General features: G+C 39.3%; 1 protein-coding gene across 6 annotated transcripts in view; it reads left to right on the plus strand.

Annotated features, from left to right (window-relative positions):
* Positions 1-17,746, plus strand: part of LOC131032887 (transcription factor GTE6) — a 138,320-nt gene that overhangs the window by 107,072 nt on the left and 13,502 nt on the right. For all 6 annotated transcript variants that reach the window (XM_057963983.2, XM_059219587.1, XM_057963986.2 and 3 more), the window contains 2 exons: positions 17,084-17,308; positions 17,532-17,642. In XM_057963983.2, the coding sequence (XP_057819966.2) occupies positions 17,084-17,308; positions 17,532-17,642 (336 nt within the window). The remainder of the gene's footprint in view (positions 1-17,083; positions 17,309-17,531; positions 17,643-17,746) is intronic.

Raw genomic sequence — 17,746 nt, forward strand, 5'->3', positions numbered from 1 at the left:
GAAAAAGGGAGAATTTATAAATTTCGCCCTGGACCCTCTGGAAGGGTCAGGAGCGAATTTCTTCCTTGGCTTCAAAACTTGCATTCATGGCAATCCATTTCTACTCTAAGGCAATCCAAATGCCTTCTCACTCCCATGTCTAAGCTTGGCTTATTCCAAAATTTGGAAGAAAGGATGACTTTGAGGATTTTCGCTCTAGACCCTCTGGAAGGGTCAGGAGCGAAAATCTCTTCTAGGCTCAATTGCTTCATCTTTTCAACCTCAATCATCTTCAAAAGGCAAAAACACTCTTCCTCACACCCATCCAAGCCATAAAGACTAAGAAGTTGCTTTGACCTTGCAAGGAAATAGGTGCTTTTAAGGATTTCGCTCTGGACCCTCTGGAAGGGTCAGGAGCGAAATTCACCATTTGGCTCAATTCCTTCACTTTTTGATGATTTCTTGCAATCTCAATTCACTCCCAGGGGCAATTCTTTCAGTGTTTGACCTTATCCCATGCTTGGCTTAGCAAAATTTGATAGCAAAAGATGATCTTGAGGAAATTCGCTCTGGACCCTCTGGAAGGGTCAGGAGCGAAATTGCCTTCCTTGTCCAAAATTCTTCATTTTGCATACTTCCAAATCTTCAAATGTATCAAATGATGTCCAATCTTTATTCCACGAGACCCTGCACATAAAAAGTTAGCCAAAATTAGTGAAAAATAAGCTCAAATAAGATTTTCTCTGGACCCTCTGGAAGGGTCAAGAGCGAAATCTTCATTCCAGGCCAAATTGCTCAGTCTTCAAGTTTACAACCATCTCACAAGGCAAAGTTAGATCATTGTCCAAGTTAGGAACAAGGTTTCAAGCTCAAACAAGGTGGCAAATGAAGTTTATGATGAATTTCGCTCTGGACCCTTTGGAAGGGTCAAGAGCGAAATTCTTCTTCCAGGCTAGAATCCATCATTTTTTCAAGGTTTTCAAACATTTCCAAAGTCCAAACATGTCCACTTTTCCCTTCAAAATGCCTTGCAAATCAAAATTTGGTCAAATAAGGCAAGAAATGAGTCCTAGGTTGATTTTCGCTCTGGACCCTTTGGAAGGGTCAGGAAGGAAAATCACTTTTTGGGCAAAATCTTGATCTTTGAAATCATCCAACTCCCTCTCAAGGCAAGAACGTTCAAAAACACCTCCACACGTGCCTTGGAAACTAGGAACTTGGTCTTGATAAGTGATAAATTGAGGTGTATAAGGATTTTCGCTCTGGACCCTTTGGAAGGGTCAGGAGCGAAATTCCTAATCTTGGCCAAAATCTTGACTTCATTTTCACATTTTTCCATCCAAACAAGTGTTTTGCCCTCAAAGATGCCTGGGAACGAGTTGGTTCTAAGTTTGGGTCAAACTAAAATGTCTTATGGAGAATTTCGCTCTGGACCCTTTGGAAGGTTCAGGAGCGAAATTCGCTTTGGACCCTCTGGAAGGGTCAGGAGCGAAACTTGACATTTTAGACTCTCCATCAGGATCATTTTATGGAATATAACATTTAAGTATAAGAAAGCAGAAAGATGATTCTTTAGTTTTCCAGACTTAGCCAAATTTCAAGATCAGGACATTCCAGACTTCGCCAAATTTCAGGGCATTTGAAGGTCAGGATGACATTTCAGACTTCATCACTCACCAACTCGACCTAGCTCGGACTTTCAAGAATGATACCCACTCACAAAGCAAGACACAATTAGCAACGAGAGCAAAACCAGGCCCTAAGGAAGACTCTCAAAGAAACCCTAATTCTGGGGCCCTGTGGACTCACCCTGGCTCAAGCAAAGCCTACCATCCTATTGATCCCCTGGCGACACTCAAAATGCAAAGGCTAACAGACAAACCCTAAAAGACCTAGAAAACAAACCCTAGAAAGCAAAAAGCAGGGGTCCCCATTTGCAATGGGGCGATGTGTGAATACGTCACAACAGATCCTCTCTAGGGACAAGACCTATAATGAGATTTTCGCTCAGGACCCTTTGGAAGGGTCAGGAGCGAATTTCTTTCTTTAGGTTGAATTCTTCCTTCCTTTCACTTCAATTTGCATTGATTTTACCTTTCGATCCTTCTCTCATGAAGACATCACTTATTTGACCCTCAAAATGGCCTAAAAGAAGGACTTCACTTTGGACCTTGGGCAAGGTACAGGCCTCAAGAAAAATTCGCTCTTGACCCTTTGGAAGGGTTAGGAGCGAAATTTGCATTTTACTCAATTTTCCCTCATAGAACTTCATCTCTCACCCTTACCTTATCAAGATCAAGTCAGTTGCCTTCAAAATTGCTTAGAGATGGCTTTTGCTCAAGGACCTGGGCAAAATATTAGACCTTCTAGGAATTTCGCTTTGGACCCTTTGGAAGGGTCAGGAGCGAAATTTACATTTTAGCTCAAATTTCATCATCTCTTTGCCTTAAATCACTTCTCAAGGCAAGAATACATTAATCTTCCCTCAACTATGCCATTGGAACAAAGATCTTGGCCTCAAACATGGAGCAAAATAGAGGTTTAAGGAATTTTGCTCTGGACCATTTGGAAGGGTCAGGAGCGAAATTTGCATTCATGGCTCAAATTCATCGTTGCCTTCACCTCAACTCACTTCTTAGGGCAAGAATATATCAATCCTCCCTCAACTATGTCCTAGGAACAAAAACTTTGATTTGAACAAGGAGGAAATATGTGTTTTTAGGAGAATTCGCTTTGGACCCTTTGGAAGGGTCAGGAGCGAAATTCTTCCTAGGCTCAATTCATCTTCCATTCATCCTTTTTTTGCCTTGAATTTCACTTACTACACCTCCTCTTATCACCATCAAGTCAATTCGCTATCAAAACAAGGCTCCCTTAGTGCACTAGTTGAAAATGAGAGTCTTTCTAGGAATTTCGCTCTGGACCCTTTGGAAGGGTCAAGAGTGAAATTTGCATTTCTAGGCTCAATTCACATCCAGTTTGCCTTGGACTTGCCCATTCTCCTTTATCTTATCATATTCAAGCTAACTTGCTCTCAAAGTGGTGTCCATTTCAACGTTTTTGGTAAGGAAATAAGCTATCCTAAGGATTTCGCTCTTGACCCTTCAAAGGGTCAGGAGTGAAATTCATGTTTTAGGCTCAATCCACATCCAATTTGCCATAGCTTTGCTTTAAACTTGATCTTTGATCCTTTTCTCTCCATGATCTTGCAAATTTGCCCTCACTTTTGCTCAGGATGACAACTATTCAATGAATTTGGTGAAGAACTAGGTCTTTTAGGGAATTTCGCTCTGGACCCTTTGGAAGGGATAGGAGCAAAATTTGCAATTATGCCCAAATTATTGACCTTCTCATTACTTGACTTTATTGCACACATCAATACTCTCTCAATAACGCCCTAGGGACAAGGTTTATAAAGCAAATTAGGACCAAGAAGAGAGATGCAAGGAAATTCGCTCTGGACCCTTTGGAAGGGTCAGGAGTGAAATTGGCCTAATTGCTCAAATTCTTAACATTTAGTGACCATGACCTACTCAAATGCATGTCTAAGGGCGCCTCTAAGTTCAATCAACCTCAATTAATGCTATGGAACCTAAGCTTGATGCAAATTAGGGAGATCCAAGGAGATTCGCTCTGGAGCCTTTGGAAGGGTCAAGAGTGAAATTGAGGAATTAGCTTTAAATATCACTCAAACATTCACACTTACCCTTGCTCATATTGTCCTTGCTTTAGATCATGCTAACAAATCACCCTAAAGAAGCACCTAGCTCAAAATGCTGGATCACAAGCACATCCTGACAACTTCGCCCAGGTACCCTTGGAAGGATGAGACCTAAAGAGGAATTTCGCTTTGGACCCTTTGGAAGGGTCAGGAGAGAAATTTGTCTTTTAGGCTCAAATCTTGACCTTTTCCCCAAATTTCCATGTCTAAGCTTATCCAAGGTGTCTCCAAAGGTGAACTCAAGCTTATTTCCCCCCAATCCATGCCTTAAAGTGAAAGTTTTGTCTAGAATAGGAGTCAAAACGGAGCTAAGGAAGATTTCGCTCTGGACCCTTTGGAAGGGTCAAGAGTGAAATTTGCAAAAATGCTCAAATTCTTGACCTTTCTCCAAATTTCCAAGTCTAGACTTGATCATTAGGGGTTTTCTAAGGGCAAAATAAGTCAATTTTATACCAATCAATGCCTAGAGGACAAGAACTCATCATCCATTGACTTGACCAACTCAAACCTTCAAAGGGAAAATCCTTGATGATACTCACTCACAAACTTTTATTCACTTCCTTCACTTAGAGACATAGGTCTCAGAAGGCAAGAACTCCTGACACAAAGACTCGACCCTCGAAGCAAGACTCGGGCCTAATCAAGAGGAAGCTCTCAACAGATACCTTGACTTGGACCACCTACTTACCCATTCGAGCCCAAGTAGACCATCCCATCCTAACGAGCCCTTTGGCGACCCTTCAATGCAAAGACTAATAACCAAGAACCTAAAAGACTAAGCCGGGAAGACTAATCTTTGAAAGTAAAAAGTAGGGGTCCCCATTTGCCAAGGGGCGATGTGTGAATACGTTACAACAGGTATGAGCAGAAAAACATTGCAATTTTTTCTGAATTTTCTCTTTGACCAGCATTGACTTCAAGTAGTGGAGGATGTCATAAAAACAAATCAAGCCTCTTCTTGTAGTGGCGGCTAGCTTAGACCTCTTTCAAAATTCAAGGAATGATGATGGGGCAGTTGGAATGAACATGGTACTCACAATCCCAATAAAATATTTAAACCCTTATTTGCAGATTCTCAAATATACGATGCTCCATAAACATCCAAGTTTTCTGAATTTTGAATTCCTCCAGAATTTCCACAACATCAAACTCTTGAGTTCTTTCATTTTATTAGATTAAGAGTGGCGGCCAAAAGCAATGATAATTGATACCTCAAATTGTTTACTCTGCCATTCTTATTGATATGGCATCTTCAAAGGTGTACAACAACCCTTATTTTTAAATTTTAATTTATTCTGGAATTTTTTCAATCGCAGAAATAACCAACTAGTAATAATAGTTTTTTCTTATATAATTTTCTGATTTGCTAAATTGCAAATTCTTACAAGCTTGCACATTCTACCCATGGGCTCAAATTTGACTTTTGTATGAAGCCAACTGAAGAACCAGAAGACTTTTGCCTTCCGATTTCTGCTGATCCTAGAGGGCATTCGTCCTCTTCATAATCATTGGGCCATGTTTCTCACAAGGGTTTCTCCAAAATGTGCAATGATAGAATGAATCATTTTTCTTCAATATTTTCCTTCTGTGCTTTTTACAGCAACCGCAAAAAGTAATTATTACTTTTTATTTTATCTTGAATGTTCATCCCCTTTTTATTTTTAATTATTAATTACCTTTTAGGTAATCAATATTCATTTTATTTGAACATTCAATATTTTCACTTTATTCTTTTTATTTGCCTTTTTTCTAAAGAACTATAATAATTGAGTGTCCTTTTTAACATTACAACTTAGGCGCTTGTTGAAAAATTGGTAAGTTATTATATTATTCCCCTACAAATTCCCCCTTCAGTCTATGGGAAATACAGATAGGTTGTTGGTCCCACCCATTTGACTTGGTTCGAAAAAGGGGACATTACAGTACCATCCAATTTGTGCTGGGAAGAGCTGTGAGAGGGTTTGAAAATTATTTGAGGCTGTGTATATTGTTTCTTAATGGCAGGGTGACTCCTTTGGAAGGATTTTCTGAGCTGTTTGTTGTTAGCACAAATTACTAGGAGGGCCGTGCCACATACCTGGAGCGCCTAGAGCTAGGCGTGAGACTACTTCTTCCTAGGCGCTGCCCTTTGAATGTTATCTCATTGCTGTTTGGGGGCGTTTTGACATTTGGTGACCCTTGGTGACGTACAGAGTTGGCTGTGACTGAAAATTCATGACAGACCTGCAACTTGTCCTATCCTGTCAATTTTAAGGCTGTTTGGTGATAGCTGGGTAATTGTGGTGCTGTTTAGTACCCTTTGGTGGTATCATATGCAAGATTGGAGGGTGAATGACCTGCAAATTATGAACAACAGACCTGCAACAATTCCTCAATGACATGTCAGACCTGCAACACTTAACTTCATCTCTGTTTCAAGGTATTTTCATGTGAGTGTTTCATATCTATGTCTATATCATGTATTGGAAGCATTAGAATTTCTTAAAGAAGAGATTCCATAAGAAGAAATCTCCAGATTACCCGTAGGGAAATTTCTTGAAGAAAAGACCTAATAAGTTTTGCACCTGAACCCCAGAAGGGGTGCACGGTTTAGCAAATGTAGAAGAAGACCCACTGAATGTAGAAAGATTTTGGAAAAGATTCCCTTTTCCCAAAGGTGGAGAGGACCAATGGACCTGAGAGTGGAAGCCAAAGGAGAACCACGAGAATATGAAGAGGCACTATCTAATGAGACCTCAGAAAGATTGTCCTCATTAGAGTCAGAATCAATCGCCTAGTGTGGCAGTTCAATCCCTTTCCACCAAGTGGCCTGCCACAGAGCCATGCCAATGAATCAGGTGACAATACTTGGACAATTTGACTCCACATGGTATGCCTTTAAATTACTTTCCCTTGATAAGTAGAAAAAAAATGAATTTGGACAATCTCGAGTCCATATGGTAGTGACAGTTCTATTAAAAATGCATTTTTTAAAGAAGTGTTGCATGTTTCAGATATGTGTCTCAACCTACTTTTCCTCTATTGCATAATCGACACTAACAACAAGGTTGTGTTTAAGTGTAGGAAATGGGTTGTGAATGTATAGACAACAAATTAAATAAACTTGCATCAGGATATTGTGATGAAGTTGACCAGATGTACAAAACATGGCAAGTGAGATTCAGCAAGCAAAACGACAAAATTCATGGCAATGGTTGCAAAGCTGGATAAGACAATTACTCTTTGACAGCATAGACTTGGGCTCACAATCTATGGATCAATCGGACTTGATTGCCAAAAACATGGTTTAAGCCTTTAAGAACTACATTTTGCAGATGATGTTATGTTGCTAGATTATGAAAATACGTAATATGCTAAATTAGTTTTGTTGTTTTAATTATCAGCTCAGGTAGTGTGAGTTACATGGTGGCTGTAAACAGTAAACCAATGGCTATGTCTTAATCTACAAGTTTTGCCTTAAAAATAACACATCTTCTGTAGAGGTAAAGGTGCTGATTTTATGACAAGGCTTCCATTTACTGCTATTGAATGGAATACCACCTTTGAAAAAAAAGAGAAAATTTCATATTCTTATGCAATCATTCTGTGTATTAATTGTGATTCCTGTCATTTACTTGTACTACACATTTTGGTAATGTAGTTCAAGTATTGATCATCTTGTTCTGTTGCATTTGCAAAGTTGGGTTAGGCTTGAATATAGTTGAAGTCAAACATTAATTATCAAGGCTGTCATAACAAGATGGAAGCATAGGAGTAAATGGGTAAACTGGTAGAAGTGATAATTCACACAAAGACAGAAGGTCAACTTACGCAAGGGCTTAGGTATTTGTCCAAACTTCCAGATCAAGGGTATGTCAGAGAAACAGCAGTAAAGAACCAAGTACTTGTAGAATCCATCTAGTGTATCTTGGCTATAACTGAAGAGATTGATCGAGTATGGATAATCTGGCTAGATTGATCGAGTATGGATCTATATAACCTTCAAGATCTCTGTGTTAAAAGAAACCATGAATACAAAGGCAACAAATCCATTTGTCATACAGAAAAGGGTGTTGTCAGGAGGAAGAGGAATTAAGTAAAGGCTGATGCCAAAATTGAAGAGACTAATACTGCTGAGAAATCAGATGATTGGTGAGATGGAATAACAAGATTGGAGAAAGTTGCTCTGAGAAGCTGTTAACTCTAAATATCCATCAAAACAATCTTGGAGCCTACGCAAAAGTTGATTTCAAGGTGTAATCCAAAGTTGAAGCAGGAATGAATGAAGAGACCAACAAATTCAACTTACTTAAGGGGATAGTTTTTCATTCAAAGGAGAAGAGGGGGCTAAAGTTGCCAAGGAAGGAAGTACATGCCTTGTTGATCAAGTTGGGTCAGAGGTTGGTGTGGAGGACCAAGTCAACTGAGTCCCCTCAAATTGAGGTAAGCCTTTATTCTGAGATGGTATCTGATGAATTTTTTATAGAAAAGACGTGAATGAGAGCAATATTCAAGGTATCAAACAATTGCTATCGGAAGACATCAAAATAAGGATTTGGATAAGTGATTACAACTAAAACACTAAAATAAGGAAAGTAAAATTAGAAGGGGTGCAATTACCATTTGAAGATTGAATAGAATCCAAAAAATATATGATTTAAAAATTGGATGGATCAAAGAATTGAATTGTCTTCCTAATGATTATCATTGAAAGATAGGATGGGATCAAAAAAGTGATTTCTAGGTACAAAAGTAATGCATTCAGCTCCATGTAAACAGGCCAAGGAGGAGCCATATGCTTGCAACGTATGAACTATTGATGCATGATCTTTTATACTCTTACAATGGTTGTCCACTTCAGAGTTACCATTCTTAGTACCTGTTGACGTGTATTTTATACACAATCATACACAGAATAAAATACCCAAAGGCATCTTATCCTCTTGAATAAAGTCGCTAACTGCTGAAGATTTCGCAAGAAGGATCAGTTAGGATGACTCCAATGTTCTTGTAAGTAGGGTCTCTACGTGTGGATAAGCACCAGTGGTCGTTGTGATTTGCTGTGTCCTCAAGGGGCCTTACGTTGCCGAAGATTTTGCTAAACTAAACAAGCTTTCCAAAAAAATAACAAAAGGATAGGGTTGCAAAAGGTCTAATCTAGTCTAACCCTAAGAATAACTTGATGTGGACTATACTTGGTGAGATTCAACCAATTTCAACATTGCCATAAAGTAACAACTCAATTGAAATTGATGTGATCTTCTAAGGTAACAAATGATTTTTCAATACATCACAGATCAAAGACACTGCCACGAAGGTACATATCCAAAATACAACAATGATTGAAGGTTAAGTGATTCAAGTATTCTCCAGTTGACCACGCAAGGCGTTCCTACAATCAGCAAGAAGCTAGTGGTTTGGAAAACGAATCCTACCAAAGATCAAGTCCAACACTTTGTCCTTCGAATTAACACACTACCTTGATTGAGAATGATTCAAGGAAAATGAACAACCATGAAGATAACCAAGAGAATTGCAACAAAACACCATAACTTCAATATTTCATTGATTCCAAAGTCATCATGTACAACAATTGTTTGAATTCTTTCCTCAAAACTCAATCTTGCTACAAAAGTAAATTGCTTCTAAACTCTAATCTCTCTAATACATCAATAATCTAATCTTCTTCTTACATCTCACTCTTAAAATGAAATGAAATGAGAGTATAAATAGCATCCTCAATTACAATGAATGGTCCAGATCGAAAAGCAGATCAATGGTCAAGATCATGACACCTAAACCTTAATTAGGGTTTTATTACAAAAGTTCCCCTTTTATTGCACAACATTAAATGCATAGCCAATTATTAAATCTGGCACGAAAATCTAGGAGACATAGACCAATGACAATTAAGGTGCCACGTCATCTATAACAACCTCTCATCTAGAATCTTATTCCCTTTCCAATGCTCCTTTTTAGCATATGCAATGAATCTTGATACGATTCCCTCGATCTCAGCAATTGGAATCTCGGGAAGATTCTTCATTCTTTCTTCCAAGTGGATGACCTGATCAAATGCATCTAGAAGAGCTGCGTCCCATGTAAGTTCAAGTTCCTTAGTCTTTTCAATCAGGAGCATGGTAGCAAACATCTGGTCCTGTTGCTCATCTGTGATATTAGCGTCCTTGCAAAAGATGACCTTGATTCTATCTTCTAATTCCTGCAAATCCACATCTGTCTCAACTTCGATCCTCCTGCCAAGAATGGTACGTAGTACCTCAAATACTCTGTCCTGGATAGAGTTGATCACCTCCTCAACATGACTGCATCTAGTACTGATGTCCTCAAAGAGAACTTCCTTCATCTGGAGTAAGGTTGACCACTGAAGTAAACTGTGAGGTCCTCCATCCATAATTTTTTCCTGCGCTGAGACCTTCCTCGATGTTTGTCTAATTACTTTCAAGACAGGAATGATAACATCCTTGGTATGAGCAAAAGCGGCTACCGTTATCATCAAATTGTGGATGATCTCAAGAACCTGAATAGCCCTATGAATAGTCTTCATCATCCTTGTTGCAAATTCTACGGCAACTGTATGAGATTTATCCATCCAAGTACTCATACGCTGGACCATACTCCTGAATCTCTCTGCCTCACCAATTGATTGAAGGGGAAGTGCCTGTATAGGTGATCTTGCTGGATCCTGACGTCCTAAAGGCTGATTGAGATGGCTGAAATATGTTCTCCATGCACCGACCTCCCACTCAAGCTTTCTACTCTTCTCCATTTCTTCTCTAAGCTTGTCCTTCAATGCCTCAAAGGAATCTGTGGCATCATCTAGTGTCTGCTCAGCTGTGGATGGACCTAGCTCAAATGTCTCTACATCATATTCCTCTGCTAGGATCTCACCTTCATACTTGTCTACTGCCGGTGTAGCTATCTGTAATTTTCTGGATCCAGTCTCATCTCTAATCATCTTGGACATCTTGGTAGCCTTTCTCTTTTCTGTCACTTCCTGGGAATGTCCAACAAGGCTCTCTAAATCAATCACATTGTCTTCGTCCTCGATCACAATCACCTTCGTTAATCTTTCCTTCAACCAATCTGGGATGGCTGATCTTGTCTCTTTGACCTGTATTTCCTTATGCAATATTTCTTCTTCTCTGTGAGGAGATGTTACTTCGTCATTATTCTTGTCTTCATGTAACTCATAATCTTGGAGAGATCCACTTGGCGACCCTTGAGGTACCTGTCCTTCTTTATCATTCTGAACCATCGACTCCATAGACTCTTCCACTTCAAGTGTCCTTTTCTCTTGTCGAGAAGATGTACCGGATGAACGATCTCGGCTGGCCTCTTGTTTCTTCTTGGAAGATTCTCTCTTTCCAGGTCTCTCTTTCCTCTTCGAGCCTCTTGGATGGAGATCGCCTTCACTTGCACTTCGAAGGTTGCCTTCATTTGCATTTCTGGGATTAGGATTACCTTCGCTTACACTAGCTCCACCTTCGGCTGGTTTCTCTTCCAAAGTGAAAGTCATAGCTATGCCTTGCTCTCTCAACTTCTGATGCTGCACATCAACCCATCTGCGAGTACAAGACAAGACTGGAGCCATCACAACATCTAGATCCACGACCTCGGGCTCATTCCAATCTAACCTTATTGACTTGCTTTCTTGATCATAGGATGACTGGAGATGTCTGCCACTGTCCTGAGCTTGGTCGGCCACTCTGTAAATCTTGCATTTCCTGATGAAATCCAAAGGCAATCTAGAATGCATCTTTCTTTTCACTTCAAGATCGTCTAAGAGATTCATCATAAAATCTTCAATCTGAAACTCATGCTTAAACTTCCTATCGACTATCTCCTCTATATATCCATGTGGATCAAAGCTCTCCCTCAAAGCAAAGAATGAAAAAGAATACAAAGCTAACTCCTTCTCTGCGTCATCCATGGCTAAAGCATTAGGACATACCTCAACTGAATTGCCCAATACGATAGGTACCAGAACTCCATTTCCATGTCTGTGTCTGAATGCCTTCGCATAAGCTGCCAACTGTCTTGTTACCTCAAGTAACACTATTCTGTCTGTCGGATATCTCGGCAACATGTATGGAGGTGAAGGACATCCATGAACTCTGATATAAGTAAACTTCGGAAATTGGATAAACCAAGCACCGTAACTCTTTACTAGTTCCCGTGCATCCTGAGATAATCTGTTGTGAATCCCGCCTTGCAACGTCCTTGTGATGTTCATAGTGAAGGTATCATTAACTAACTTGTAGTTGCTTCCTGGCGGATGATGCAAGTGAACATAGGAATCACAAACTCTGACCTCGCCGGGTCCTCTTCCAATCATTCCTCTGTGAGGTAGTCCTGCGTACTTGAAGCTCCTGATCAAGGCATAGATGACATATGAACTCATGTGGAAGGACTTGGTAGCTTTGAGTCTCCTCAACTGTACGTCCAAGCAATGGCTAATCATTCTAGCCCAATGAATTGTTCCTTTACCCTGAACTATCACCTGGATGAAGTAGAACATCCATTTTTCAAAGTAAAAAGCTTGAGGTGCACTTGTGACTCGGTTGAGCATTGTAATCAAATCTCTGTACTCCTCCTGGAAATCAATCCTGTGTGGTGTGTTCGGTACCTTGCTCAGGCGAGGACGACTCTTGAGTAACCAGTTCTTGTTAATGATGCTTAGGCAAGCATCTGGATCATCTTCGTACATGGACCTGGCTCCTTCTATGCTCTTGTAAATCATATCTCTGTGCTCTGGAAGATGGAAAGCCTCACTTATAGCTTCCTCTGAAAGATAAGCTAAAGTGTTTCCTTCCTTGGACACGATCGTTCTGGATTGAGGATCATAATGACGAGCACACTCGATCATCAACTCATGGCACTGTACTGCTGGAGGGAAGCCGGCCGCCTTAATGATGCCACTTTCAATTATCCTCCGGGCGACAGGTGATGGCTTGCCAATGTAAGGGACCTCTCGAAATTTCTTTGTACTGAAGTTGCCCAAGTTGGTATCTCCAATGTTGCTCCATTTAGACACGATCTTGGTCTCCACCTCTTCGGTCTTTTGATCTTCCTTCATGAGAGCTGGACGACTGGTGGATGCTCCCGCCTTCGGGGTCACCATACCTACACAACATTTCATAATAAGAACTAGATTTCGCAATGTATAACATAGATTAGATTAAAGATTAATTTTAGGAAACTTCATGATAAGTCTTTGAGTTATCATTTCCTAAAAACGATTGAGCTACTGGAATAAAATTCAAAATTCAAAATTTGAAGCTATGACGATCAACATTCAAAACTCAAGGGATCCCATCGCCATACCTCACTTGAGAGCTTAACTCTAAAATGCAAAACAAGAAAATTCGCCTAGGCAACAATCGAAATTTGGTGACTTCAACGTGATCTCTCTCAAGCTATCAACTTCGCCACCTTTGGGATGCCTTTGACGTGATCTTTTAATATCTTTGGCGAGTTCGCCTTACTTTAACTTCAAGTTTGCACTCCCTTTCAATGATGCTTCGAACTACTTCCTTGGAATGGAAATTCGCTCCACTTGAATACCAATCGCACTTCTCCAAAATCGCATATGAAAGATGATAAAATGATAATGTGAAAATGAAAATTTTCACCCTCCTTTTATAAGCGCTCACCTCTCATTTACCTCTAGGCCGACTTTTATAATATAGCAATTAAAAACAAATTTTAAATAAAAAACAAGGCCGACTTTTGTAAAATATATCCAAGCGCTCCAATTTTTATAATAATAAATTAATTAATTGCCTTTATAATTAATTTTTTCGATTTTTAAATAGGCAAAATTAATTAATTAAATATCCAAGCGCCATTTTTTATTATATAAAATAATAATTAATTAATTAAATGCCATCGTTTTTTAATTAATAAACTCAATTTTTTAAAAGGCAAAAAATTAATTAATTAATGTTTTAGCGCAATTTTTAAATGCTACTTAATTGAATTTTCAAACTTATCGATTTTTAGCATTTAATAAAAATTCAAAAAAAATGTTTAGTGCCAAAATTGGAGGAGGGAAAGATGCAAACCATTATCGCCCTGGTCCCTGACTGAGGGACTGGAGCGAATTACCATTTTGATCTTGATTCTTGTGCCTTCGACGTTTGAAACCATCATCTCCATGTTGAAAGTGGCATGTTTACAAGGAACTTCGAACTTGAGTGACTTGATTTTGTAAATGAATGCCTCCTGGGGTGATATCGCCCTGGTCCCTTGGTGAGGGACAGGAGCGATCTTGGTGTTTTCTCCTTGATCTTGCTTCTTTAACCACCAATCTTCATTATATGGCAAGTAATGATGTTATCCTTTCGTTCCATGCTTGTTCTATTCGTTTTTAACAAGGCACTTTAGATGTTTAGATGGATTTCGCCCTGGTCCCTTGGTGAGGGACAGGAGCGATCCTTGTATCTTAGCCTAAATTTGTCGTTTTGTAACCTTTGTTCCTCGTTCATTGCCTTCCAAACGATATCCTTGATCTTATGTATCCTTGCCTTGTCATGATTCTGAAGGAAAATGAATGATCTTGTGAAAATCGCCCTGGTCCTTGACTGAAGGACAGGAGCGATATAATCTCCTTAGCTCAATTGATCACCTTTTGACGTTAGATTTCTTGCATATCATCTTCTTAAGATACCTTTGATACTTTGCAACCGCGCATAACCTTGACTTGGAATGATTTTTGAAGGAATTGGCCAATATGGTAAATATCGCCCTGGTCCCTGACTGAGGGACAGGAGCGAATTTGGGCATCCTGGGCTCATCATTGTTCTTGCCAACTTGCAATCACTTTCACTATGAAGAATGAGGTCCTTTGATCTCTTTTGGCCACTTGAAACTTGATAAACCTTCAAAACTTAGGCCTTCATGAAGATTTCGCTCTGGTCCCTGGGAGGGGGACGGGAGCTACACTGAATTTCGCCCTGGTCCTTGACTGAAGGACAGGAGCGAACTTGGGCTTTTAGTGCAAAAATCTTCATCATATTAACTTGCAATTGTCTTTAAAGTGCAAAACAATGTCTTTTACTCCCTTTCAAACATTTAAAATGTGAATGGCAACTTAAATTTGGCCTCATTTGAAAATTTCGCTCTGGTCCCTGCCTGAGGGACAGGAGCGAATTTAGGCATTTTAGTGCAAATCCTTTATCTTTGGCGATCTTCATAACTTCGTCCTTCGTCAAGACGCTTCAAAATGTCCTTGCCTCCATGCATCCTGACTTGGAGTGGTTTGAACTTGAGTGGAAGGCAAATTAACTAACATTTCGCCCTGGTCCCTGGCTGAGGGACAAGAGCGAATTTTCATGTGCAAGCTCAATTATACTTTGCCAACCCCAAAATTTATCTTCAACGATCTTGTTGTGCATCCCTTCATTCATCCATGGCTTGGAATTCATTCAAACTTGGCGAGAAATTGACCTAAGGCAAAATCGCTCTGGTCCCTGACTGAGGGACAGGAGCGCCTAGGTCAATTTTGGAGTTCATTAGGTGTCTTGCAATCTTCAATATGTATTCAACGGGTTCATTTCACCTTCCTTTCTTGCCTCAAACCCAAAACTTGCTTGCTTTTTGCTCGAAACATGTCTCATGAGGAATTTCGCTCTGGTCCCTGGGAGAGGGACGGGATCTACACTGAATTTTGCCCTAGTCCCTGACTGAGGGACAGGAGCGAACTTTGCATTTTTGGTTCGTTTTCCTTCACGAAGGCATTTCAAATTATATTCAATTGATAAAACATATCTCCTTTGATCTCTTCAAATCGTCAAGTTGTTTAAATCCTGCAAGGACAAGGCAATGTTTGGTTTTGAGCTCCGGTCCTCCACTGAGGGACAGGAGCGATTTTCATTCCTGGGGCATCTCCGTGCTCATGAAATTCTTCAAATTATATTCAACGGAAAGATCATGCCTCCCTTTACCACTTCCACTCGAAAAATCATCTTGATCCTGCAGGGACAGTAAGATTTTTGAAAACGAGCTCCGGTCCTTCATTGAGGGACAGGAGCGATTTTGCTCCTACAGGCCAAAATATCATGATTTCGGGATTTTGATCACTTCACAAGGTAAAAACAAGTCATTTCCAATGCCCGGGATCAAATGTCAAAATTTTCAAAATTTTGTCAAAATCATTCAATTGGACAAAATTCGCAATTTCATCATTCATACTTAGACAAATTTAGACTCTTCATTCAAAATTCCAATTGAAAATAGACCAACTCACTTAGCCTCTGGCGAATTCACTTTATTCAAAATTGCATCCTACGAAAGGAAGCTCAAAAAAAAAGCTCTCAAGACTGACTGGACTTTGGCCTGAAAACGACAAAACAGAAACCCTAAGGCTTGACCCTAAATCTAGACAACTGACAAACTACCAAAACCCTAAAAAGCAGAGCGAAAGGCGAGCAACAACGAGCAAAAAAAGAGGGGGTCCCCATTTAAATGGGGCGATGTGTGAAATGGTCACAACAGTACCCAAGACTCAGAGCTGAATGTAGACTTTGAGCTGTAATCCTTAGCTTCTTAAAATTACGAGGCAGTGATATATTTGTAGTGGATCCTATTGCATAACTCTATCTGTTTGGAAAGTGAACTTCTATCTAGGTGTGGTGAGGAGATGAATGATACATCCTCATCTATTGTAATAAAATGTTGTGTTGAAAACCATGACTTTTGTGTTTTAAGTTTTTCTTCTAACTTCTTGATGTCAGAAAAGAAAAAATCTAGATCAAGTTTTCTTTGCAATTTACATGGGATGGAAAACAAGAATATAATTTATTTGGAAAGAGAAGGATGATATTGGGATGCCATTTATAAGGCAGTGACTGTCTGTGAGTGTGTTCTCTATGATAAAATTATGTTCCCAAGTAAACATCATGGAATGCTTAAGTTGATGCTGTATTATTTATTCTCCATTTCACACATTTGACAAAAACTATTTTGAGGGCAGGAACTCTTAAATAGGGTGGCAACTATTTTCCTTAAGCTTATAGAAGGAACTGAAACCTTCATCATAATGAGCATGACTTCTAGGCTTTATCTTGTCATGCATGTCATTTTCTTTGTATCCCACTACAAATATTGCTTGTTGGTCGATAACTCCCATGCATTACCTTTCAGTGTAAAATATATTTTGTATTGCTTCTTCTTCAGTGCTACTTAAGCTCTGTGGTAGTAAATGCTCATTTAGAAGGCCTCTTAAATTTACTCTCTATATGGGATTTTATGTTCAGGAGAATTTAAGATTGTTTTATTGGTTGTAACCTTATTTCGTAAGGCATCTTCTGGTGGTTTTTCTGAATAAGTTTCAACTAATTTCAGTACAGGTAATAGCTAATTGTGAAAGTTGGGTTTCATCAGGTTATAGAAAAACCAATGGACTTGGGTACAATAAAGAGACAGATGGATGCAAAGGATGGTACTAGCTACAATAATGTTCGTGATATTTGTGAAGATGTGAGGCTGGTATTTAAAAATGCAATGACTTACAATGATGAGACGCATGACGTTTATGTAATGGCAAAAACTCTCTCTCAAAAGTTTGAAAAGAAATGGAATGCTTTCTTGCCTAAAGTTGTGGAAGAGGTTCGTTCTTTGAAAATTCAGCAGTTTTTTGTTCATTATTATGTTAAATATGCCATCTATGTTTTCCTAGCATGTATGTAACCTGATAGTGGATACCAACATGATAAGTAAATTTAATGTGAAGCCTAAATCAAAATTTCTTGGGTCCCATTATAATCTGAATTACAATTAATCAGCAGGAACAACTTGGAATTTGTTAATCTTCAGTTTGAAATGCCTACAGGAAACAAAGAGAAAGCAAGAAGAAGGAGATGGAAACTTGAGAGAAAATTCTGGCATACAAGTTGCACAGGAGGCTGCTGCTGAGAAAATTGCCAGTGAGATAAGCTATGAGGTATGCATGTTGATACCCAATTTGTTTCTCTACTGGAGTGTATATCAGGAAGGCTCAGAAAGGAACCCAAGTTGGGAGATAACTTTTGAGATCACAAATTTATT

Source organism: Cryptomeria japonica, chromosome 4 (genome assembly GCF_030272615.1).
Source record: "Cryptomeria japonica chromosome 4, Sugi_1.0, whole genome shotgun sequence".
Lineage (NCBI taxonomy): Eukaryota > Viridiplantae > Streptophyta > Pinopsida > Cupressales > Cupressaceae > Cryptomeria > Cryptomeria japonica.